This window comes from Oncorhynchus mykiss, chromosome 8 (assembly GCF_013265735.2).
Source record: "Oncorhynchus mykiss isolate Arlee chromosome 8, USDA_OmykA_1.1, whole genome shotgun sequence".
NCBI classification, from domain to species: domain Eukaryota; kingdom Metazoa; phylum Chordata; class Actinopteri; order Salmoniformes; family Salmonidae; genus Oncorhynchus; species Oncorhynchus mykiss.
This window is the reverse complement of record NC_048572.1, coordinates 51,813,150-51,839,147: the sequence shown is the minus strand read 5'-3', so window position 1 is coordinate 51,839,147 and position 25,998 is coordinate 51,813,150. Positions and strand designations below refer to the sequence as shown.

Below are 25,998 nucleotides of genomic sequence, written 5' to 3'. Positions count from 1 at the left end.
TTTGAGCAGTGACGGCGTCCAAGATGGTCAACCGTTGTTTTCAATGTAATCTTCACACATTCGCGTACAGCGTTTCATGGGTTGTTGCCATCGTTCTAGAGAGCCGATTACACCTGCACTCAGTGCTCACTGGAGCAGCGCAAGCAGCGACGACGTCATCCAGAAACATGACAGATAGTGGATTCATATAAAAACATATCATCTTTGGCTGTGAGTGCAAAAAAAAATGTTTTAGCAGCCTTTAAGACACTTACGTGAATACTTGAATGGATCTTTTGTGTACAAAGGTGATGTATTATTGGAAATGTTCAAATTTGACTTATCTATGAGGCCGTCTATAGACGGGTTGGTTGTTTAGCAACAAAACCAATGCGGGCACAACTATGGGGCAAAACAGACGTGGTTGGCATGCGAGTCAAACGTCATCAAGTGAGGTGGCTATTGTACCTAAACTGAATGGAGAATTTATCAATCGATGCTCTGCTCTATCACTCCACCAATGTTTTTTTTTTGTTTCGTCTGGAAACAGGAACCCCCAATTCCCCTTTCTCTTTTAGGCAAAGGACAAGCCTTTTGAAAGAGTTCCTTTTTTTCTAGGCTCACAATAATTATGGAGCAGCACCACATGGGCTGTGTGAACCTTTGTAGTCTCACGAGCAATCTACCGGTGATCTCCTATCAAAAGCTGACGGATTTACATTACCTGAGCAAAGGTGGGTTCGGAAGCGTGTTCAAGGCACAGCATTCCGATTGGCGGACCACCGTTGCCATCAAGTGCCTGAAATTGGATTCTCCTGTTGGCGAAAGGTATTTTTGTTCAAATCATTCATGATTTCTTCTCATGCATGCCCCTATGAATGGGAGACAGTGAAATAAATATAATTGTTTTATATCATTCGAATGTACTTTCTCTATACACATGAGAAAGCAATATGAATGTTAATTCATGTGCCATCATGACACCATGACAGTAATGCCAAAAGGTTATCTAATCTAGGACTGTGTTTGCAGGGAGAGGAATTGCCTGCTGGAGGAGGCAGAAGTGCTCCACAAGGCCAGATTCAACTACATCATCCAGATCTTTGGCGTGTGCAACGAGCCTGAGTTCTTCTGCATCGTCACCGAGTACATGAGCAATGGCTCGCTGGATCAGCTGCTTCACGAGGTAGGCCTACATACACTGTTTCAAACAGAGTTATAGTATGAGTTCAATCATTTTCAATGGAGAAGCAGCCACTGAAGCGGCCAGCAGCATACCACCCTGCATCCCACTGCTGGCTTGTTTCCGAAGCTAAGCAGGGTCATGATTAGATAACCTGTTGGCATTCCTGGTTGGTTCCTAGATGGTAGATCAGATGCTGCTGGAAGTGGGGTTGGAGGGCCAGTAGGAGGCACTCTTTTCTCGGGTCTAAAAAAGATCCCAATGCCCCAGGGCAGTGATTGGGGACACTGCCCTGTGTAGTGTGCTGTCTTTTGGATGGGATGTTAAACAGGTGTCCTGACTCTCTGTGGTCACTAAAGATCCCATGGCACTTATCGTAAGAGTAGGGGTGTTAACCCCGGTGTCCTGGCTAAATTCCCAAGCTGTCCCTCATACCATCACGGTCACCTAATCATCCCCAGCTATCAATTGGCTCACTCATCCCCCTCCTCTCCCCTGTAACTATTCCTCAGGTAGTTGCTGTACATGATAATGTGTTCTCAGTCAACTTACCTTAGTTAAATAAAAAAGAAAAACTGACAATTCAGGCTTTGGTATCAGATTACTGCTATGCTCCTACTAGGACGGGAAATGTGAGTGCTGCAATGTTGGTACAAAGTGTTTACATGTAAGCCATGTAAACACAAAACTCCACAGCAGAGCTAAAGCCCCTCTGAGGTCGTGCATAGGCTTCTCTTTAGCCGTAATCAGGATATTTTTGACTAACCTTTTCTTGGCAATACTTTCTTCCTTCTCAATACAGAAGAAACCTGTCCATTTATAAGAGGCTGTGGTACTCCAAAAACCTGTTATTATTGTATATGGCGGCGACCCGTCATTCAGGGTCGGTGGGGCCATCTGTTTTGAGCCCCACATTTTTTTGCAAACCCCCCCAAAACAAATTGTAAAAAATTAATAATAATTAATAAATATATATATATATACTACCGTTCAAAAGTTTGGGTCACTTAGAAATGTCCTTTTTTTGGTCCTTTAAAATAACATCAAATTGATCAGAAATACAGTGTAGATATTGTTCATTTTGTAAATGACTATTGTAGCTGGAAACGGCAGATTGTTTTTAATGGAATATCAACATAGGTGTACAGAGGCCAATTTCAGCAACCATCACTCCTGTGTTCCAATAGCACGTTGTGTTAGCTAATCCAAGTGAATCATTTTAAAAGGCTAATTGATCATTAGAAAACCCTTTTGCAATTATGTTAGCACAGCAATAAACTGTTGTGCTGATTTCAAAGAAGCAATAAAACTGGCCTTCTTTAGACTAGTTGAGTATCTGGAGCATCAGCATTTGTGGGTTCGATTACAGGCTCAAAATGGCCAGAAACAATTAACTTTCTTCTGAAACTCATCAGTCTATTCTTGTTCTGAGAAATAAAGGCTATTCCATGCAAGAAATTGCCAAGAAACGGAAGACCTCGTACAAGTCTGTGTACTACTCCCTTCACAGAACAGCGTAAATTGGATCTAACCAGAATAGAAAGATGAGTGGGAGAACCCGGTGCACAACTGAGCAAGAGGACAAATACATTAGAGTGTCTAGTTTGAGAAACAGACACCTCACAAATCCTCAACTGGCAGCTTCATTAAATAGTACCCGCAAAACACCAGTCTCAAGGTCAACAATGAAGAGGCCACTCCGGGATGCTGGCCTTCGAGGCAGAGTTCACCTGTCCAGTGTCTGTGTTCTTTTGCCCATCTTATCTTTTCTTTTTATTGGCCAGTCTGAGAGATGGCTTTTTCTTTGCAATTCTGCCTAGAAGGCCAGCATCCCGGAGTCGCCTCTTCACTGTAGTATCAAAGCCAATGCCGAATTTTCAAACCAATACATTCTGCTTCACTTTCTCGTTCTCTCCCTACTATTTCCTCTCTACCTTCTGTGTAGACTTTTTTTTCACATGTACTCTTTCCCCTTGTCTCCTCCCACACTCTGTAGAATAACCTTTACCCCCCGCTGGCCTGGTCGTTGAGGCTGCGTGTCCTGTACGAGATAGCTCTGGGGGTGAACTTCCTACACAACATGACCCCCCCCCTCCTGCACCACGACCTCAAGACACAGAACATTCTGCTGGATGGAGAGTTTCATATCAAGGTGTGTGTGTATGTGTGTGTCACCCTCAGTCTTACGAAGCTTGGACTCACATTATAAAGTCTAATTCCTGTTTGCAAAGGCAATTTGTTACATTTTAAATTACATTTAGTATGACAGTTGTCTTCATGGTTTCAATTAGTGATGCACCGATATTACATTTTTGGCCGATACCGATATCCAATATTTTCCTTGCCAAAGAAACTGATAACCGTTATTTTTACATTTTTGCGGGCTTTTAAACATTCTAGTACAGCTAACGCACACACACATGGACACAGCAGTCTAAGGCACTGCATCTCAGTGCAAGAGGCGTCACTACAGTCCCTGGTTTGAATCCAGGCTGTATCACATCCGGCCGTGATTGGGAATCCCATAGGGCAGTGCATTAATTCACTGTATCACAATTCCAGTGGGTCAGAAGTTTACATACAGTAAGTTGATGGTGCCTTTAAACAGCTTGGAAAATTCCAGAAAATGATGTCATGGCTTTAGAAGCTTCTGATAGGCTAATTGACATCATTTGAGTCAATTGGAGGTGTGCCTGTGGATGTATTTCAAGGCCTACCTTCACACTCAGTTCCTCTTTGCGTGACATCATGGGAAAATCAAAAGAAATCAGCCAAGACCTCAGAAAATCAATGTTTGACCTCCACAAGTCTGGTTCATCCTTGGGAGCAATTTCCAAACGCTTGAAGGTAACATGTTCATCTGTACAAAAAATTGTACACAAGTTTAAACACCACGGGACCACACAGCCATCATACTGCTCAGGAAGGAGAAGCGTTCTGTCTCCTAGAGATGAACATACTTTGGTGCGAAAAGTGAAAATCAATCCCAGAACAACAGTAAAGGACCTTGTGAAGATGCTGGAGGAAATGGGTACAAAAGTATCTATATCCATAGTAAAACAGGTCCAATATCGACATAACCTGAAAGGCCACTCGGCAAGGAAGAAGCCACTGCTCCAAAACCGCCACAAAAAAAGCCAGACTACGGTTTGCAACTGCACATGGGGACAAAGATCATACTTTTTGGAGAAATGTCCTCCGGTCTGATGAAACAGAAATAGAACTGTTTGGCCATGATGACCATCGTTATGTTTGGAGGAAAAAAGGGGAGGCTTGCAAGCCGAAGAACACCATCCCTACCATGAAGCACGGGGGTGGCAGCATCATGTTGTGGGGGTGCTTTGCTGCAGGAGGGACTGGTGCACTTCACAAAATAGGTGGCATCATGAGGTAGGAAAATGATGTGGATATATTGAAGCAACATATCAAGACATCAGTCAGGAAGTTAAAGCTTGATTGCAAATGGGTCTTCCAAATGGACAATGACCCCAAGCATACTTCCAAAGTTGTGGCAAAATGGCTTAAGGACAAAAATATCAAGGTATTGGAGTGGCCATCACAAAGCCCTGACCTCAATCCTATAGAAAATTTGTGGGCAGAACTGAAAAAGCGTGTGTGAGCAAGGAGGCCTACACACCTGACTCAGTTACACCAGCTCTGTCAGGAGGAATGGCTACCCGAAACGTTTGACCCAAGTTAAACAATTTAAAGGCAATACAATCAATTAGCATTTGGGAGCATTTAAACTTCTGACCCATTGGGAATGTGATGAAAGAAATAAACTTAACTGACCTAAGACAGGGAGTTTTTACTAGGGTTAAATGTCAGAAATTGTGAAAAAGTGAGTTTAAATGAATTTGGCTAAGGTGTATGGAAACTTCCAACTTCAACTGTATGTCCGCATTTACCAGTAAAACATAATCAGAACTTATTTCTTTCACTTACTTTCTGTGCCGTTTCATTTGTTCAGTCGTTTCATTCTCAACCAGGATTTCACTGCTTTACATGATGAAGTTTCATCTCTGTCTGTCCGTGGCCTCTCTTCCTCACTGCGTACTGTCACTTTGTCCGTTTCCACCCTGTCCAGCTGTGTATTTAACACTTCACGTAAACCCTGTTTCTTTTCTGCATCAAAGTAGTGGTCCTTGTACATAGCATCGAGCATGTTGGCGACACAGTAAAGAGAATGCAACTGAATCTCTTGTTCACAGCCTGTGTCTGCAGTTTTGTTAAGCAGGTATTTCAACGCCATGACAGAGTGTATTACGTCTGCTGCAAACGCAGTTGATGAGCTTATTTCTCGAGTCAGTTGTTCGAATGGAGCGAGGAGTGTTCATGTTTCAAACATGTTCTCAAATGACATTGAAATGGCAGCAGCGGTATGACAACCAGCACATTCATGAGCGTGCAAATACGACTTACCTCAGTAAGAAATCCTAGATGACCCACTCTGCTGTCCGAATCGGCATGCTCATGGGGCAGATATCGCTGGTCCAAAAATGTCAGTCGTGAAGCTAAGAGCAGTGACCCTATTACTGTGGAACTCCGGTAGAGCAACATCTGAACCGGTGCTTGACCAGTCGGCAAAAGCCAGTGGGGGTCAGGAGAGAGGGTTAGAATATGAATGAATCGGCACTCCATTATCCAAAGCAACCATCCTGCATCAACCAATTGGATCTTAATTTGTCCTTATTTTCATGCTAGTTGCCTAATGTGTCTTTTAACTTGGCCCAGATTTAATTTGGTTGTGCACCAACTCCACTTTCCAATGTCACTGAGAAATACTCAATGAACAATTGTAATTTTGAGAGTGAAAAGCGAAAAATAATAAGTTGCTCGCAACATGTTTTATAATTTTAAAAGTAGATCTCATGCTAGAAAAGGTTGGAGACCCCTAATGTAGACCTAAATATTTGGTTAGTCTGATTGTCAGCGTCTTTTTGGAAGTCCAGGGTTGTGTTCTGTAGGGAGAGAACGTTGAGCGAAGTGGGTCGGTACTACTTGGACTCCATGTCCAATAAGAACATTGATTTTCACTTTTTCACTACAAAACAGTTTGTTTACGTGTGCCCTACTGAACATGACCCAGCTCTCCAACAGGTTGTTGTCATTGTTGTCTACACCCCAACCCGAGCACTCTTCTGCCACATCTGGTCTCTTGGCCTATCCACCCCTACAGGAGGGCAGCTCCCGCTCAGCCCCGTCCAAGCTCTTTCCCTGTTCTGGCATCCCAATGGTATAACCAGTTTCCACCTGATGCTAGGATAGCAGAGTCCATGCCCATCTTCTGGAAACGTCTGAAACCCTACCTCTTCAAAGAGTATCTTTAAATAAGATATCTGCCTTATTCCCATAAGTTTACACTTGTCTTTTCCTACCAGTACTGACTTTGTTGACAACATCTTAATTGAGGAAACATCTACCTAGGGCTACGACTCTGATACGCGGTTGTCTCACCTAGCTATCTTAAGATGAATGCACTAACTGTAAGTCTATCTGGGTAGGAGCATCTGCTAAATGACTCAAATGTAATGTAAATGTCTGTCCAGATAGCAGACTTTGGCCTGTCTAAGTGGCACCAGCTGTCGATCAGTAAAGGCTCGGGATCCAAGCCACCTGAGATGGGAGGCACTATCATCTACATGCCCCCAGAGGAGTACGAACCCTCCAAGAACCGCTGTGCAGTCGTCAAACACGACATCTACAGGTGAGCCAGCCAACCAGAACCAGGGTTTGAGTTCTAGCTATGTTGACAGATCTCTTTGTGCTTTACAGAGCATCTCTGGCATGACAATGAAAATCCGTGCACTAGGCTAAAGTATGAAGTGATATGACATCCGGGCTACCGAGGAAGAATATTAACATTTCTTCAGACCACTGTCTTAAAGGTGCCTTCACGATTCAATGTGTAATATAAAACCTACCCAGATCTACTCAATGATTTAACAAACAAAAAATGTTTTGCAGTAATAATGACTGACAATAACTCCCTTAACCAAATCAAACGCAATTTGAAACGTGGGTGAAATTTGAATAGAAAATATGTTTCTCTGGAAGTTGAGCAGTCTTTCTGTGGTGACCCACCACTTTACAACACAACTACAACATTCTCAGTGTGTCTTTTTAAAGGGAGAGGAGCAGAAGTGTGTCAGCCAGCTAAGGATTTTTTATATAACTTTTTAAAAGAGACGTCTCTGTACTGCAAGGCACGTTTATTATTTAACCTACGGTAAAACTACAAGGCACGTCTATTACTTAGCCTACGGTAAATCGGACCACATTCCTCACAAACAGTGAGGTATTTTGTGTTAAGCTCCAATTTCAATTTCATCTCAGTGATTGACTATAGGGAGCTTGCCCTTTCTAGATGAACGCCCCCTTAAATTAATCTTTTGTTAGAGCGAATATGTCAAAAAGGAAATGTAGAAAAAAAGATATGACACTAGCCCTTCAACTTCCCCTAACCTCTGATTTACATTCACTGGGGCTTTTGGGACTTGAACAGATGAGTCATTATGACTGAGTCATTTTGTCACTGGAAATTGTGTTGGTGTAAGACTGAGGAAGTTAAATGTGTGACTTCCTCCCTTTAAGGGAAGGCCAACTCATCTGACATAAGTGGTTATTTGTCCCCAGAGGCTGCTATTCTAACTGTGAGCCATATAATGTGATGTTCCTGTTTTTCGTGATGTTCCTGTTTTTAGTTACGCTATCATTATGTGGGAGGTGCTATCCAGGAGGATACCATTTGAAGGTAAGTCATTGTGTAGATGCTTTCTTTACTGTTAGAATGCATTGCATTTGCCAACATTAGTTCTGTATAAGAATCATGGATGTTAATGACCTCACTTTTGTGGAAGCATATACTGTAGCTTCATTCAAAAAATATAATTTTGTCAGCTATATGCTTCCATACATATAGATTAGCCACATGACCTCACTGTGTTTGTAGTCAGTGACGTATACCAAACTCATGAGTTGACGTTTCTGGTCCTCTGCATGCTCGAAAAAAGGAAAAACAAAGACCAAATATAGTTGGTGGCAGAGGTGGGATTTCCAGCCTCAAGTGATATTAAATCTTCATTTGGAACTAAAACGCTGAGTGAGAATTGGTATGTTTTCTGTACAGAGGCAACCAACCCCATGCAGGTCATGTTCAGCGTACTGCGTGGGATACGTCCCGACATAGGCCTGGACTGTCTGCCAGGGGACATCCCCAGCAGGGAGACACTCATCAACCTCATGACCTGCGGCTGGACCGCCAACCCTTACGAACGGCCCTGCTTTCTCAGTAAGAGACATAATAATAATAATAGTATATTTATTTTCTATAGTGTTTTTCATTACAAGTAGAATCTCAAAGTCACTTAAATCAAATAAGGGAGTTCTTGGGAAATAGTCTTCCACAACTTCAGATGCAGTTTGGAAAAGCAGTATCTTGAAGGGAGAGAGCATTGATGGTGCAGCCAGGCAGGGAGGTAGAGATCCTCTGACAGACAGGTCCCAGAGTGCTTCATCGGGCACCTCGTCGTCTTCGACGTTCACAGCTCTTCCTTTGAGGTTAGGCTGGATCGTCCACCACAAGAAGTGTAGCACCCACCTGGGTGATGCTTAGCGGGCAGTAAGACCACCACACCTCGGCAGTAGTCCGGAGAAGCCTCCTATGAGGCGAGCCTCTCCATACCCTCACACGCAGTCCACTTCCCTCCGGGAACCTGGGCAGGCCAACAAGTTGATGCTGCTGATCGGTGTTGCTGCATCGTTCAAATCATATTTTAGCTTGCGAGCTCTAACCTTTGACCTCAATTAATTTGTAAGAGCCATGACCTCCAACTCATTACCTTAACGTAGGATGAAGTTGCCCCTAGACACAGATCTCAGATCAGTTTGGTGCTTTCCTAACCCAAATGGTTAGTTAAGGTTCTGTCTGATTCTGGATCTGCCCCTGTCACCTTACCTTGTTACTTGGAGCTGAAACCGTCCTTGATCAACATGTCTAACGCAATATTTCAATGTATTATCAATGTATTATCTATGTAGGTGTTGCAAGTATACATTTGACCCTGAAAGCTACAGAGCCATAACCACTTCTCCCTGTCTTGTGCAGTGTGTGTGATAGAGCTGGAGCCAATGCTGAGGAGGTTTGATGAAATCGACATCCTGGAGGCCGTGCTGGAGGTCAAGAAGTCAAAGGTCTGTCAGTGCGAGACTGCACAGGACACAGGTCACAAGGAACATAATTTGGCAGGATATTTTTGGCAGTGCAAATACGTTTGTCAATATACATACAGAGTTCCAAGTCATTCAGTACGACTCAAGTAACACTGTATGTGTGTATTGCGAAAGGTTTTCGTTGCACAAATTTGATGACATCAGACCTGACCAGGGTTTGCAGCGTCGTGTTTCGTGATATGGCTTGAAATAGATGACTCGACAAATGACGAACAGAGAGACAAATGGATGACTTGACGTTTTGGTACAAATAATCCGGCACCGCCTACTTTTACTTTATTCTTCAACGTTAGGAGGTGGAAGAAAATGTACACGGTGATTTGCATCTGTTTGTGGCATCGGATATCATATTCCCTCTCTTTCTCGTCCCCCTCTCTCTCTCTAGCTGATGAGGAGGGCAGGCTGCTACTCTGCCACACCCGTGGCGGGTGAGAAGGGGAGGGAGGAGAAGATTTTAAACATTCTGAAGGACAACCCCGGTCCCTGGCAAGTGAGTACACTGACCTTTGAAACAGCACCATCCACAGGGGATAAAGTTCTGTCACTGCAATGGATTTCCGTCATATAGATTCTGGAGAGGACGTTTATGAGATCGGTGTAGATCAATAAAAATCTCTTGGGGGGGGGGGATGGGGGGGGGGCTGGTTTGGTTTGAGATGACACGGCTTAATGCAGACAGAATACAAATGTATTCTCAAATATTAGATTTTCTCAGTTATGCCGTGTGCACAGAACTGACATGCATGATTGTTGCTGAAACACCAATGTTCAGATGAAGGGAATTTAAATAGTTTCTAATGTACTTCACAGCGGCGCTCAACTCAGACAGCTGTATGTTGCGTACTCTAGCTGCTGGATAAGTAATTCAAAGCCTCTACTTTATCACTCAGGATATAACTTTCCAGTGCTAACATTGTTAAAAGAACATCAGACAACACCATAGTAGAATAGTTTACCTAGTCGGCTTGAGGCACATTCAAGTTGTGAGAGCAATAAGAGGGCCATATTCTGAAAGCAGTCAATGCACTACAAAGCACCCCCACACCTCCTCCCCCATGCTTCACCGGTGGGAAACACACATGCAGAGATCATCCGTTCACCTACTCTGCGTCTCACAAAGACACGGTGGTTGGAACCAAAAATCTAAAATTTGGACTGATCAGAGCAAAGGACAGATTTCCACCGGTCTAATGTTCATTGCTTGTGTTTCTTGGCCCAAGCAAGTCTCTTCTTATTGGTGTCCTTTAGTAGTGGTTTCTTTGCAGCAGTTTGACCATGAAGGCCTGATTTCACACAGTCTCCTCTGAACAGTTGATGTTGAGATGTCTGTTACTTGAACTCTGTGAAGCATTTATTTGTGCTGCAATCTGAGGTGCAGTTAACTCTACTGAACTTATCCTCTGCAGCAAAGGTAACTCTGGGCCTTCCTTTCCTGTGGCGGTCCTCATGAGAGCCAGTTTCATCATAGCGCTTGATGGTTTTTGCGAATGCACTTGAAGAGACTTTCAAAGTTCTTGACATTTTCCAAATTGACTGACCTTCATGTCGTAAAGTAATGATGGACTGTCGTTTCTCTTTGCTTATTTGAGCTTTTCTTGCCATAATATGGACTTGGTCTTTTACCAATTAGGGCTATCTTCTGTATACCCCCCTACCTTGTCACAACACAACTGATTGGTTCTAGCGCATTAAGAAGTTAAGAAATTCCACAAATGAACTTTTAACAAGGCACACCTGTTAATTGAAACGCATTCCAGGTGACTATCTCATGGAAGCTGGTTGAGAGTGTGCAAAGCTGTCATCAAGGCAAAGGATGGCTACTTTAAAGAATCTAAAATATAAAATATATTTTGATTTGTTTAACACTTTTTTGTTTACTACATGATTCCATGTTTTACAATGTAAAAAATAAAGAAAAAACCTGGAATGAGTAGGTGTGTTCAATCTTTTGACGGGTACTGTGTATATTATACTGAACAAAAATATCAACGCAACAATTTCAATGATTTTATGAGTTTAATTTCATATCAGGAAATCAGTCAATTTAATTAAATTCATAAGGCCCTAATCTATGAATTTCACATGACTTCGCAGGGGTGTTGGATCCTTGTGGCTCAGTTAGTAGAGCATGGCACTTGCAACACCAGCGTTGTGGGTTTGATTCCCACAGGGGACCAGTATGAAAATGTACTCACTCTGGATATGGCCATTGTCGCTCTGGATATGGGCATCTCGTAAATGACAAAAATGAAAAAACATGTAATTGCAGTCATGAGTGATCCTTGGAGGGCATAGGCCCACCCACTAGGGAGCCAGCCCTAGCCATTCAGAATGAGTTTTTCCCCACCAAAGGGTTTTATTACAGACAGAAATACTCCTCAGCACCCCCCATCAGACGATCCCGCAGGTGAAGAAGCCGGATGTGGTGGTTGTGAGGCTGGTTGGACGTACTGGCAAATTCTCTAAAACGATCTTGGAGGCAGCTTATGGTAGAGAAATAAACATTAAATTCTCTGGCAACAGCTCTGGTGGACATTAAACCTTGAGACATCTGTGGCATTATGTTGTGTGAAAAACTGCACATTTTAAAGTGGCCCTAGTCCCTAGTCAGGTGGATGGATTATCTTGGCAAAGGAGAAATGCTCACTAATAGGGATGTAAATACATTTCTGCATAACATTTGAGGGAAAGAAGCTCATTTTAGCAAATGTATACAAATATAACATCTGAAATACATTATTTACCTAAGTATTCAGACCCTTTGCTATGAGACTCAAAATTGAGTTCAGGTGCATCTTGTGGTAAATTGATTGATTGAACATGATTTGGAAAGACACACCTGTTTATATGAGGTCCCACAGTTGACAGTGCATGTCAGAGCAAAAACCAAGGCATGAGATCGAAGGAATTGTCTGTAGAGCTCAGAGAGAGGGTTGTATCGAGGCACAGATCTGGGGAAGGGTTCCAAAAAATGTCTGCAGCATTGAAGGTTCCCAAGAACACAGTGGTCTCCATCATTCTAAAAAGTAAGAAGCTTGGAACCATCAAGACTATTTCTAGAGCTGGCCACCCGGCCAAACTGAGCAATCGCGGGAGAAGGGCCTTGGTCAGGGAGGTGACCAAGAAACCGATGGTCACTCTGACAGAGCTCCAGAGTTCCTCTGCAGAGATGGGAGAACCTTCCAGAAAGACAACCATCAGGCATTTATGGTAGAGTGGCCAGACGGAAGCCACTCTTCAGTAAAAGGCACATGACTGCCTGCTTGGTGTTTGCCAAAAGGCACCTAAAGACTCTCAGACCAAGATTCTCTGATCTGATGAAACCAAGCCTGAATGCCAAGCGTCACGTCTGGAGGAAACATGGCATCATCCCTAAAGCATGGTGGTGGCAGCATCATGCTGTGATGATGTTTTTCAGTGGCAGTGACTGGGAGTCTAGTCAGGATCGAGGGAAAGATGAAATAAGCAAAGTACAGAGAGATCCTTGATGTAAACCTGCTCAGGACCTCAGACTGGGGTGAAGGTTCACCTTCCAACAGGACCACAACCCTAAGCACAGACCCAAGACAATGCAGAAGTTTCTTTGGGACAAGTCTCTGAATGTCCTTGAGTGGCCCAGCCAGAGCCCAGACTTGTACCCGATCGAACATCTCTGGAGAGACCTGAAAATAGCTGTGCAGCAACGCTCCACATCCAACCTGACAGAGCTTGAGAGGATCTGCAGCGAAGAATGGGAGAAACTCCCCAAATACAGGTGTGCCAAGCTTGTAGTGTCATACTCAAGAAGACTGGGGGCTGTAATCGCTGCCAACGGTGCTTCAACAAAGTACTGAGAACACTTATGTCAGAACACTTATGTCAATGTGATATTTCCGTTTTTTATTTTTAATACATTTGCACACAAACATGTACTAAATGTCACTAAATCAAACTTTTTAAATGCACTTCAAATGAAGTTTGATTTGATTTATTCCTATTCTTCAACTTCATTTTTTTTGATGGAGATGTGAATCCAACATATTAAGAACTTGTAGATAAAATGTGAAATCAACCAACATCCTTCGTATACAAGACAATATCAAAAGATAAAAGTGTTTTATTAATATTGTGAATTTGGCATCCTATTTATAAGGTGAATAGTAACTACTTCTAAACTTCCAAAGATCCAGTCAACCATGGATGAATGACAGTATACCCTAGCTACTCGATAACATGATGGTGTCCTTTGTTGGACACATCAGATGTCAATGTAGCCTACATAAACCCAAACTCACTCCACATACAACTTGTGTAAGAAACGTTTGTTACTTTCAACTATTCAATGTTATTTTGGTAGAATACGCAAATGAATATGGAAGCTGATCAATGTCAAAATGTGTTGACATGATAGCTAAAACTGAAACATACACAGCTTGCTTGTTACCAAAGCTAAGCAGGTGTTTATAGAGGTAGGCATCTGGATGGTAGACCAATTCTAACTTAAGTGCATTACCCCTCCTAACAGTAGGAGTCACTGTTCAGGCAGGAATCGTTGGACTGTGCCTTCTCCTTTTATTTCAATATACAGTACTTTATTTAGATTGATGGCATGGCATTGAAACAGTGACATTGATTTAAACATTCCATTGCACTACCAACACTGAAACAAGGCCAAATAACATGTGTCTAAATCAAATCTTAAATCCAACATAATTTCAACCAATAATACAAGCATTTGGAACACCTGCTCTTTCCATGACATCGATTGACAAGGTGAATCCAGGTGAAAGCTATGATTCCTTATTGATGTCACTTGTTAAATCCACTTCAAATCAGTGTAGGTGAAGGGGTGGAGACAGGATAAAATACACTGCTCAAAAAAATAAAGGGAACACTTAAACAACACAATGTAACTCCAAGTCAATCACACTTCTGTGAAATCAAACTGTCCACTTAGGAAGCAACACTGATTGACAATAAATTTCACATGCTGTTGTGCAAATGGAACAGACAACAGGTGGAAATTATAGGCAATTAGCAAGACACCCCCAATAAAGGAGTGGTTCTGCAGGTGGGAGCCACAGACCACTTCTCAGTTCCTATGCTTCCTGGCTGATGTTTTGGTCACTTTTGAATGCTGGTGGTGCTTTCACTCTAGTGGTAGCATGAGACGGAGTCTACAACCCACACAAGTGGCTCAGGTAGTGCAGCTCATCCAGGATGGCACATCAATGCGAGCTGTGGCAAGAAGGTTTGCTGTGTCTGTCAGCATAGTGTCCAGAGCATGGAGGCGCTACCAGAAGACAGGCCAGTACATCAGGAGACGTGGAAGAGGCCGTAGGAGGGCAATAACCCAGCAGCAGGACAGCTACCTCCGCCTTTGTGCAAGGAGGAGCAGGAGGAGCACTGCCAGAGCCCTGCAAAATGACCTCCAGCAGGCCACAAATGTGCATGTGTCTGCTCAAACGGTCAGAAACAGACTCCATGAGGGTGGTATGAGGGCCCGACGTCCACAGGTGGAGGACACCGTGCAGGACGTTTGGCATTTGCCAGAGAACACCAAGATTGGCAAATTCGCCACTGGCGCCCTGTGCTCTTCACAGATGAAAGCAGGTTCAGACTGAGCACGTGACAGACGTGACAGAGTCTGGAGACGCCGTGGAGAACGTTCTGCTACCTCCAACATCCTCCAGCATGACCGGTTTGGCAGTCATAGTGTGGGGTGGCATTTCTTTGGGATGCCGCACAGCCCTCCATGTGCTCGCCAGAGGTAGCCTGACTGCCATTATGTACCGAGATGAGATCCTCAGACCCCTTGTGAGACCATATGCTGGTGCGGTTGGCCCTGGGTTCCTCCTAATGCAAGACAATGCTAGACCTCATGTGGCTGGAGTGTGTCAGCAGTTCCTGCAATAGGAAGGCATTGATGCTATGGACTGGCCCGCCCGTTTCCCAGACCTGAATCCAATTGAGCACATCTGGGACATCATGTCTCGCTCCATCCACCAACGCCACGTTGCACCACAGACTGTCCAGGAGTTGGCGGATGCTTTAGTCCAGGTCTGGGAGGAGATCCGTCAGGAGACCATCCGCCACCTCATCAGGAGCATGCCCAGGCGTTGTAGGGAGGTCATACAGGCACGTGGAGGCCACACACACTACTGAGCCTCATTTTGACTTGTTTTAAGGACATTACATCAAAGTTGGATCAGCCTGTAATGTGGTTTTCCACTTTAATTTGAGTGTGACTCCAAATCCAGACCTCCATAGGTTGATAAATTTGATTTCCATTGATAATTTTTGTGTGATTTTGTTGTCAACACATTCAACTATGTAAAGAAAAAAGTATTTCATAAGAATATTTAATTCATTCAGATCTAGGATGTGTTATTTTAGTGTTCCCTTTATTTTTTTGAGCAGTGTAATACTTTTTAAGCCTTGAGACAATTCAGAAATGTATTGTGTATGTATGCCATTCAGAGGGTGAATAGGCAAGACAAAATATTTAAGTGCCTTTGAACGGGACACGGTAGTAGGTGCAAGACACACCGGTTTGAGTGTGTCAAGAACTACAATACTGCTGGTTCTTCACACTCAACAGTTTTCCGTGTGAATCAAGAATGGTCCACCATCAAAAGGACATCCAGACAACTTAACACAACTGTGAGCATTTGAGTCAACTTGGGCCAGCATCCCTATGGAACGCATCCCTATGGACACCTTGTAGAGTCTATGCCAAAACAAATTGAGGCTGTTCTGAGGGCAAAAGGGGGAACAACTCAATATTAGGAAGGTGTAGTTGATTGGAGCGGTAACCAGATTTTCTTACCGTCCTTCTCTCACTGCCATAGGGAAGCTCTGACTCTGGTTCTTACTCCTCCCAGGACACGGACATCTCCCAACCGAGCTCCCTCACTAGCACCAATGCTCCACCTTTTAAAGGTAAGCCTACCTCCTTTCCTGTACTGTGATTGACAGCTGCAAATGACTGCTGAAGAGTTTCCTAAGTACTATTCTGTTGCTGCGTTGTATACTCTTCTCTTTTGAAAATACTTTGAATTGATACATCTTTCCTCAAGTTAATGAGGAGAATATCCTCCTCTTCTTCCCTGGAGGAGCCTCCTCTGATTGACACCCATCTCTCCTCGTCTCCCATTCCCCCCCAACCCCTCCTTCTCATCCCTCCTAGAAGTATCCCTCACGTCGTTCATGTCCCACAACCTGGAGCCCCTCAGAAAGCAGACCCTAGAGGACAACCCCCTCAACGACTACCCCCAGAGTGCCAGGCCGCTGAATAACCTCAATATTCCCCTCAAACCAGGCCTGCCGGAGACGGAGTGTGTGATGCACCTGGACAACCTCACCCTGAAGTCACAGCCATACCAACCACAGCCAGGTAATAGAAGTTCACAACCAAATCACAACATGACTAACATTACACCCTCCTAGTCTCACTACCTACAGTGCCTTCAGAAAGTATCCATATCCCTTGAGTTATTCACCATTTTGTTGTGTCACAGCCCGAGTTCAAAGTGGATTAAATAGATTTAATCCACAATAGCCCATAATGACAACGTGAAAACATGTTTTTCAACATTTTTGAAAATGTATTGAATCTAAAATACTGATATCTCACTTGCATAAGTATTCACACCCCTGAGTCAATACTTTGTAGAAAATCTTAATCAAAGATTTTTTGTTGTTGTTGCATACACATTTTATAGATGTTATTGCGGGTGTAGCGAAATGCTTGTGTTTCTAGCTCCAACAGTACAGTAATATCTAACAATTCAGAACAATACACACAAATCTAAAAGTAGAAGACTGGAATTAAGAAATACACTGAACAAATATATAAACGCAACATGTAAAGTGTTGGTCCCATGTTTCATGAGCTGAAATAATAAATCTACACACAAAATAGTGCTCACCTTATTGTTGTGCTCACCTTATTGTTGTGCTCACCTTATTAGTGAGCATTTCTCCTTTGCCAAGATAATCCATCCACTTGACAGGTGTGACATATCAAGAAGCTGATGAAATTGCATGATCATTACACAGGTGCACCTTGTGCTGGGAACAATAAAATGTCACTTTAATTTGTGTAGTTTTGTCACACAACACAATGCCACAGATGTCTCAAGTTTTGAGGGAGCGTGCAATTGGCATGCAGGAATTGGCATAACTGCAGGAATGTCCACCAGAGCTGTTTCCAGAGAATATAATTTTCTGCCTCCAACGTCGTTTTAGAGAATTTGGCAGTACTTCCTACCGGCCTCACAACCACAGACCACATGTGACCATGCCAGCCCAGGACCTCCACATCATGCTTCTTCACCTGTGGGATCATCTGAGGGGGGTGGGCAGGTGCTGAGGAGTATTTCACGCAGATGAGCAGTGACCCTGGGCATCTTTCTTTTGTTGTTTTTCCAGAGTCAGTAGAAAGGCCTCTTTTAGTGTCTTAAGTTTTCATGACTGTGACCTTAATTGCCTACCGTCTGTAAGCTGTTAGTGTCTTAAAGACCGTTCCGCAGGTGCATGTTCATTAATTGTTTATGGTTCATTGAACAAGCATGGGAAACAGTGTTTAAACCCTTTACAATGAAGATCTGTGAAGTTATTTGTACTTTTACAAATTATCTTTGAAAGACATGGTCCTGAAAAAGGGCTGTTTCTTTTTTTTCTGAATTTATGTACAGTGCATTCAGAAATTATTCAGACCCCTTGAGTTTTTCCACGTTTTGTTACGTTACAGCCTTATTCTAAAGTGTATTAAATCAATCTGCACACGATACCCCAAAATGACAAAGCAAAAAAAAAATGAAATATCACATTTTACATAAGTATTCTGAGCCTTTACTCAGTACTTTGTTAAAACACCTTGGGCAGCGATTACAGCCTCAAATCATCTGACGCTACAAGCTTGATACACCTGTATTTGGGGAGTTTCTCCCATTCTTCTCTGCAGATCCTCTCAAGCTCTGTCAGGTTGGATGGGGAGCGTCACTGCAAAGCTATTTCCAGGTCACTCCAGAGATGTTAGATCGGGTTCACGTCTGGGCTCTGTCTGGGCCACTCAAGGAAACTGAGACTTGTCCAGAAGCCACTCCTGCATTGACTTGGCTATGTTCTCAGGGTTGTGGTCCTGTTGGAAGGTGAACCTTCAATCCAGTCTGAGATCCTGAACGCTCTGGAGAAGGTTTTCATCAAGGATTTCTCTGTACTTTGCTCCGTTCATCTTTCCCTCGATCCTGACTAGTCTTCAAGTCCCTACCGTGACCATTGGGTTCTTGGTCACCTCCCTGACCAAGGCCCTTCTCCCCAGATTGCTCAGTTTGGCTGGCCAACCAGCTCTAGGAAGACTCTTGGTGGTTCCAAACTTCTTCCATTTGAGAATGATGGAGGCCACTGAGTTCTTGGGGACCTTCAATGCTGCTCACATTTTTTGGTACCCTTCCCCAGATTTGTGCCTTGACACAATCCTGTCTCTGAGCTTTAAAGACAATTTCTTCAACCTCATGGCTTGATTTTTGCTCTGACAGGCAATGTCAACTGTGGGACCTTTTTATATAGACAGGTGTGTGCCTTTCCAAATCATGTCCAATCAATTGAATTTACCACAGGTGGACTCCAATCAAGTTGTAGAAACATCTCAAGAATGATCAATGGAAACAGGTTCCACCTGAGCCTCATCGCAAAGGGTCTGAATACTTATGTAAATAAGGTATACATTTGCAAAAAATGTTTTTTTTTTACTTTGTCATTATGTGGTATTGTGTGTAGATTGAGGGGGGGAAAGATATGTAATCAATTTTAGAATACTTTCCGAATGCACAGTGTGTATTAGCTATTTGACACTTGGGGGTTCAGAGCAAAACGGAGAACACCATCCATACTTTGCATATCTGTAAAGTAAAAATATGTACAAAAAAATGTATAAAATAATTAAAACTTATGTTACTTTAATATTGCTATACATATGTACAGTTGAAGTCGGAAGGTTACATACACTTAGGTTGGCGTCATTAAAACTTGTTTTTCAACCACTCCGCAAATTTCTTGTTAACAAACTATAGTTTTGGCAAGTCGGTTAGGACATCTACTTTGCATGACAAGTAATTTTCCCAACAATTGTTTACAATTGTTTACATACACTAAGTTGACTGTGCCTTTAAAAAAGCTTGGAAAATTCCAGAAAATGATGTCATAGCTTTAGAAGCTTCTAAAAAACTAATTGACATCATTTGAGTCAATTGGAGTTGTACCTGTGGATGTATTTCAAGGCCTACCTTCAATCTCAGTTCCTCTTTGTGTGACATCATGTGAAAATCAGCCAAGACCTCAGAAAAATAATTGTAGACCACCACGTGTTTGGTTCATCCTTAAGAGCAATTTCCAAACGCCTGAAGGTACCACATTCATCTGTACAAACAATCGTACTCAAGTATAAACACCATTGGACCACACAGCCGTCATACCGCTCAGGAAGGAGACGCGTTCTGTCTCCTAGAGATTAACATACTTTGGTGCGAAAGGAGCAAATCAATCCCAGAACAACAGCAAAGGACCTTGTGAAGATGCTGGAGGAAACTGGTACAAAAGTATCGATATCCACAGTAAAACAAGTCCTATATCGACATAACCTGAAAGGCCGCTCAGCCAGGAAGAAGCCACTGCTCCAAAACCGCCATAAAAAAGCCAGACTGCGGTTTGCAACTGCACATCGTACTTTTTGGAGTAATGTCCTCTGGTCTGATGAAACAAAAATAGAACTGTTTGGCCATGATGACCATCGTTATGTTTGGAGGGAAAAGGCTTGCAAGCCGAAGAACACTATCCCAACCATGAAGCAAGGGGGTGGCAGCATCATGTTGTGGGGGTGCTTTGCTGCAGGAGGGACTGGTGCACTTCACAAAATAGATGGCATCATGAGATAGGAAAATTATGTGCATATATTGAAGCAACATCTCAAGACATTAGTCAGGATGTTAAAGCTTGGTCGCAAATGGGTCTTCCAAATGGACAATGACCCCAAGCATACTTCCAAAGTTTTGGCAAAATGGCTTAAGGACAACAAAGTCAAGGTATTGGAGTAACCATCACAAAGCCCTGACCTCGGTCCTATAGAAAATGTGTGGGCAGAACTGAAAAAGCGTGTGTGAGCAAGGATGCCAACAAACCTGACTCAGTTACACCAGATCTGTCAGGAGGAATGGGCCCAAATTCACCAAACGTATTGTGGGAAGCTTGTGGAAGGCTACCTGAAACATTTGACCCAAGTTAAACAATTTAAAGGCAATGCTACCAAATACTAAGTGTGTGTGTGTGTGTATGTGTATGTGTATGTGTGTATGTATGTATAACTTCTGGGAATGTGATGAAAGAAATAAAAGCTGAAATAAATCACTATTATTCTGACATTTCACATTCTTAAAATAAAGTGGTGATCCTAACTGCCCTAAGACAGGAAATGTTTTACTAGGATTTAATGTCAGGAATTGTGAAAAACTGAGTTTAAATGTATTTGGCTAAGCTGTATGTAAACTTCCGACTTCAACATGTGTGTATGTGGATGATATATAAAACATTTAAATATGAATAAATAATGAAATATCACATTTACTTAAGTCAACATTCCAATTTGCATCGACTAGAATACAGTATATACATGTGAAATTAGTAAAACAGTATGTAAACATTATTAAAGTGGCCAGTGATTCCATGTCTATATACATAGAGCAATAGGATGCTCTCAAAGGTGCAGCTGTAAAGGTTTGTGAGGATCTTAGAGGCTAAGCCACATTTTTTTCTGCCTCCTGAGATTGAAGAGGCGCTATTCTGCCTTTTCACCACATTCTGTTTGGGTGGACCATTTCAGCCTCTAAGGTGCAGGGTTGAGTAACCAACCGGGTGATAGACGGCCAGTGACAGTGACCAAGTTCAGGACAGGGAACTGGGTAGAGGCTGGCAAGTGATAGCTATTTAACAGTCTGATGGCTTTGAGATAGAAGTGGTTTATCAGTCTCTCTGTCCCAGCTTTCATGCACTTGTATTGACCTCGCCTTCTCGATGGTAGCGGGGTGAACAGGCCATGGCTCGGGTGGTTGATGTCCTTGATGATCTTTTTGGCCTTCCTGTGACATTGGTCTTACTGTGCTGTAGGTATCCTGGAGGGCAGGCAGTGTGCTGCCGGTGATTCGTTGGGCAGACTGCACCACCCTCTGGTGAGTCCTGTGGTTGCGGGTGGTGCAGTTGCTGTACCAGGCCCAACAGCCCAACCCATTCTGTTTGGGTGGACCATTTCAGATTGTCAGTGGTGTGTACGCAGAGGAACTTGAAGCTTTTCACCTTCTCTACTCCGTCGATGTGGATAGGGGCGTGTTCTCTCGGCTGTCTCCTGAAGTCCATGATCTGATCCTTCATTTTGTTGAGGGAGATTTTCTTGGCTCCGCCGCCAGGGCCCTCCTGAAGTCCATGATCTGATCCTTCATTTTGTTGAGGGAGATTTTCTTGGCTCCGCCGCCAGGCCCCTGTAGGCTGTCTTGGCTGTCTTGTCATTGTTGGTAATCAGGCCTACTACTGTTGTGTCGTCTGCAAACTTTATGATTGAGTTGGAGGTCTGCGTGGCCATGCTGTCATGGGTGAACAGAGTACAGGAGGGGGCTGAGCACGCACCCTTGATGTGGCCTGTGTGTTGAGAATCAGCGAAGTGGAGGTGTTGATTTAGCGGGATTTAGCAGTTACAGCTGTGAGTTTTTCTGGGTAAGTCTCTAAGAGCTTTCCACACCTGGATTGTGCAACATTTCCCCATTATTCTTCAAGCTCTGATAAATTGGTTGTTGATCATTGCCAAACAACCATTTTCAGGTCTTGCCGTAGATTTAGGTCAAACCTGTAACTCGGCCACTCAGGAACATTCACTGTCTTCTTGGTAATCAACGCCAGGGTAGATTTGGCCTTGTGTTTTAGGTTATTGTCCTGCTGAAAGGTGAATTAATCTTCCAGTGTCTGGTGGAAAGCAGACTGAACCAGGTTTTCCTCTAGGATTTTGCCTGTGTTTTGCTCCATTTAATTTATTTTTGTTATCCTGAAAAAAAATCCTCAGTCCTTAACGATTACAAGGATACCCATTACATGATGCAGCCATCACTGTGCTTGAAAATATATAGGGAGAGTGGTACTCAGTAATGTATTGGATTTGCCCCAAACATAGCACTGTAAATTCAGGACAAAAATAAAATTGCTTTGCCACATTTTTTGCAGTATTACATTAGTGCCTTGTTGCAAACAGGATGCATGTTTTGGAATATTTGTATTCTGTATAGGCTTCCTTTTCACTCTGTCAATTAGGTTAGAATTGTGAAGTAACTACAATGTTGCTGAACCATTCTTCATTTTCTCCTATCACAGCCATTAAACAGTAACTGTCTTCAAATCACCATTGGCTTCCTGGTGAAATCACTGAGCGATTTCCTTCCTCTCTGGCAACTAAGTTAGGAAGGAGGCTTGAAATTTGTAGTGACTCGGCATATTAATACAACCATCCAAAGTGTAATTAATAACTTCATCATTATCAAAGAGATATTCAGTGTCTGCTTTGATATTTTTTTACCCATCTACCAATAGGTGCCCTACTTTGAGAGGCATTGGAAAATTTTCCTGGCCTTTGTGGTTGAATCTGTGCTTGAAATTCACTACTCAACTGAGGGACCTTACAGATATTTGTGTGTGAGGTAGAGATTGGGTAGTCATTCAAGTCATGTTAATAACTATTACTGAACACAAGTGAGTCCATGCAACTTATATTATGTGATTTGTTAAGCACATTAGGCTCCCGAGTGGCACAGCGGTTTAAGGCACTGCATCTCAGTGCTAGACGCGTCACTACAGACCCTGGTTCAATCCATGGTTAGATCCCAAGCTGTATCCCAACCGGCCTTGATCGGGAGTCACATAGGGTGGCACACAATTGGCCCAACGTTGTCTGGGTTAGGGGAGGGTTTGGTCGGGTTAGGCTGTCATTGGAAAATAAGAATTTGTTCTTAACTGACTTGCCTAGTAAAATAAAGGTTAAATTTAAAAAAAAAAGCTAATGTTTACTCCAGAACATATTTATGCATGCCATAAAAGGGATTGAATACTTATTGACTCAAGAAATGTAAGCATTTAATTTTAATTTGATGTAAAACGAAATTCCAATTTGACATTATGGGGTATTGTGTGTAGATCTGTTACACCATATCTAAATTGTTGAATAAGTCTTGGTGCGTATACTTTCTTTAGGCACTGTATATTACCTCTCATCTAATACCTACTTTGCCCCCCACCTTCCCCAGATTTCACCCTGCCATCGAACCCCCTCGGCCCCAGGCTGGGCCCCATGGCATGCTGGATCGCGGCACGTCGCGAGGAAATCGTCTCCAAGATGACGGAGGCCTGCCTGAACCAGAGCCTGGACGCCCTGCTTGCGTGCTCTCTCCTGATGCGCGAGGACTACGAGCTGGTGGTGAACCGGGCCACACGCACTGCCAAGGTCCGCCAGCTCCTTGACACCTGCCACCGTCACAGCGAGGACTTCTGCCGCGTGGTGGTCCGCAAACTCAAGGACAACAAGCAACTGGGCCTGCAGCCATACGCCCCAGAGCTCGGCTCCCTTGTGGCCGCACCAAACACCAGCACACCCCCACTCTCGGTGTCCGACAACAACCCAAGGAATTACTAGGACAGAACTAGTCCAGAGAAGACCAGAGACCCGAAAGACTATAAACTGTAAAAGACTTAGCTCATTGAGCTACTGTAGGTGGTGTAAAAATACCCCACTGTCTCTTAGTCCTGGGTGATGGGGATGATAGGCAACACATGGAAGAAAACTAACTCAAACTGAATATAGACTACCTGAATGTTTTCATTTGCACAATTTTTTTTGAAACGTTTTGCTAGTGTGCCCTAATGAATATGACCCTGGGTTTTTACTGTGAACTTTGACCTTAGTGGGGGATGGTAAAGCCCAGCTGTCTCTCACATTGCTCATGGTGCTACCCACTCACACAGAGCAAAACTGTATGTTGCTACTGTTCATCAAACTGTTGAGCTCTAAGGACTCTAAAAACAAAAACACATCATCTTCAGAAACATTCCCGTTCTCTAAAAAGCAGAGGATGGGTTGGGATTGACAATCAAAATCCGTTACTATTTAATCCAGGCTTTGAATAATTATATAATTAATATAATTATAATTATATTATGGATTTCATGTCATTTGTCCGGTAAATCATTTTGTTCTCTCAAAACATTCCCTTTGTTCTGAGTGATTGGGGTACGGGCCCTGGAGTCTTGAGTTCTGCTTCTATGCATCCTTCTGTTCTCTCCCCTCGGCACTGTTTTATCCAGAGAAATATATCCAGACAGACTGTAACATCATACTCATCTACAGTATGGCTCTGGCTTTACTCTTATTTTCAGTGGACAGTTTAGACTCATCTGTAGCTCTCCAGGTCCGATAAGATACTCGACTGGAGTTCTGCCGTGTTGAGGTTACTGTGGCTTGGTCTCAACTGGATCAACCCCCATTCCCTTTTGTTTGTCCCCAAAAAAATTGCACTAATATCATTGTATTTTGGGTATTTCTTTACCACTGCCTTTCCGAGCCATGTTTTTATTTCTCTTGTAGACTGTGCACTTTCTGTTCATAGGAGCTTTAGTCGACATAGGATGGGCCAAAGCTGTTGAGGCCTTATCATTTATATGATATGTACATCCCCATCGAGAAGAAAAAGAAATGCACACCTATTAAGGCGAGGTGCTGGCTAGCGGATTAGAAAACTTGAAAATAAAGGAGAGCCGCACACTCTAGGAGCTCAGATGCAAAAAAATGTAATATCCGACAGGGTATAATGATCAGGGTATAATCAAACACTGCGAGATGACTCGTTTATATTGTGTCAAAAGACACACGGGTGTCTGTAATCATGGCCAAGAGTGGCCTAATATCCATTGGTTAATTCTCAAATATTAAAATTGCATACAAAGAACAGCATACAAAAAAACAAATGGATAGAATACGATCATAAATTAATTTTAGACTACACAAGCTTACAAACAATTACAATGGCAAAGTCACAATAATCAGGTCTCAATGTAGACTTTGATCTGAAGCCATTATTGTGACTTTGCCATTGTAATTGGCCACACCAGATACTGACTGTTACTTTTGATTTTGACACCCCCCCTTTGTTCAGGGACACATTATTCCATTTCTGTTAGTCACGTGTCTGTGGAATTTGTTCAGTTTATGTCTCAGTTGTTGAATCTTATGTTCATACAAATATTTACACATGTTAAGTTTGCTGAAAATAAACGCAGTTGACAGTGAGAGGACATTTCTTTTTTTTGCTGAGTTTAGTAACATTTCCTACAACAGGAACTAACCCTTAGCTGAGGTTGGTTATCCTGCACTTCAACAAAAACATTCAGCCTCTGATTGTGTGTCTGAAGCTAAAGGGGAGTCAGTCAGGCCTGCCCAAGGCCCAGGGTTCCTGTCTGGAAGCTGCTTTCCACTGTGCCTACAGGCCTAGGATTATTGCAGTTTAGCTGAAGTTGAGCCCAAAAACACAATTCCCATAGAT

At 43.0% G+C, this 25,998-nt stretch overlaps 1 protein-coding gene across 1 annotated transcript; it reads left to right on the top strand.

Moving 5' to 3' along the window:
• The first annotated feature begins 547 nt into the window (after positions 1-547).
• On the top strand, positions 548-25,560 carry LOC110530062 (receptor-interacting serine/threonine-protein kinase 2). Its single transcript, XM_021612849.2, has 11 exons — positions 548-807; positions 1,012-1,165; positions 3,159-3,314; positions 6,712-6,869; positions 7,867-7,916; positions 8,292-8,453; positions 9,270-9,355; positions 9,780-9,884; positions 16,225-16,315; positions 16,563-16,769; positions 23,710-25,560. The coding sequence occupies exons 1-11, from the start codon at positions 611-613 to the stop codon at positions 24,093-24,095; spliced, it is 1,752 nt and encodes a 583-aa protein (XP_021468524.2). The 5' UTR covers positions 548-610; the 3' UTR covers positions 24,096-25,560.
• Positions 25,561-25,998: the final 438 nt, after the last annotated feature.

Bases quoted from the DNA above. Each gene is read 5' to 3' on its own strand.
- LOC110530062 (XM_021612849.2), top strand. From the start codon at position 611: ATGGAGCAGCACCACATGGGCTGTGTGAACCTTTGTAGTCTCACGAGC. The intron at 9,356-9,779 runs GTCTGTCAGTGC...CTCTCTCTCTAG, and splicing joins TGGAGGTCAAGAAGTCAAAG to CTGATGAGGAGGGCAGGCTG. The intron at 9,885-16,224 runs GTGAGTACACTG...TCACTGCCATAG, and splicing joins ACAACCCCGGTCCCTGGCAA to GGAAGCTCTGACTCTGGTTC.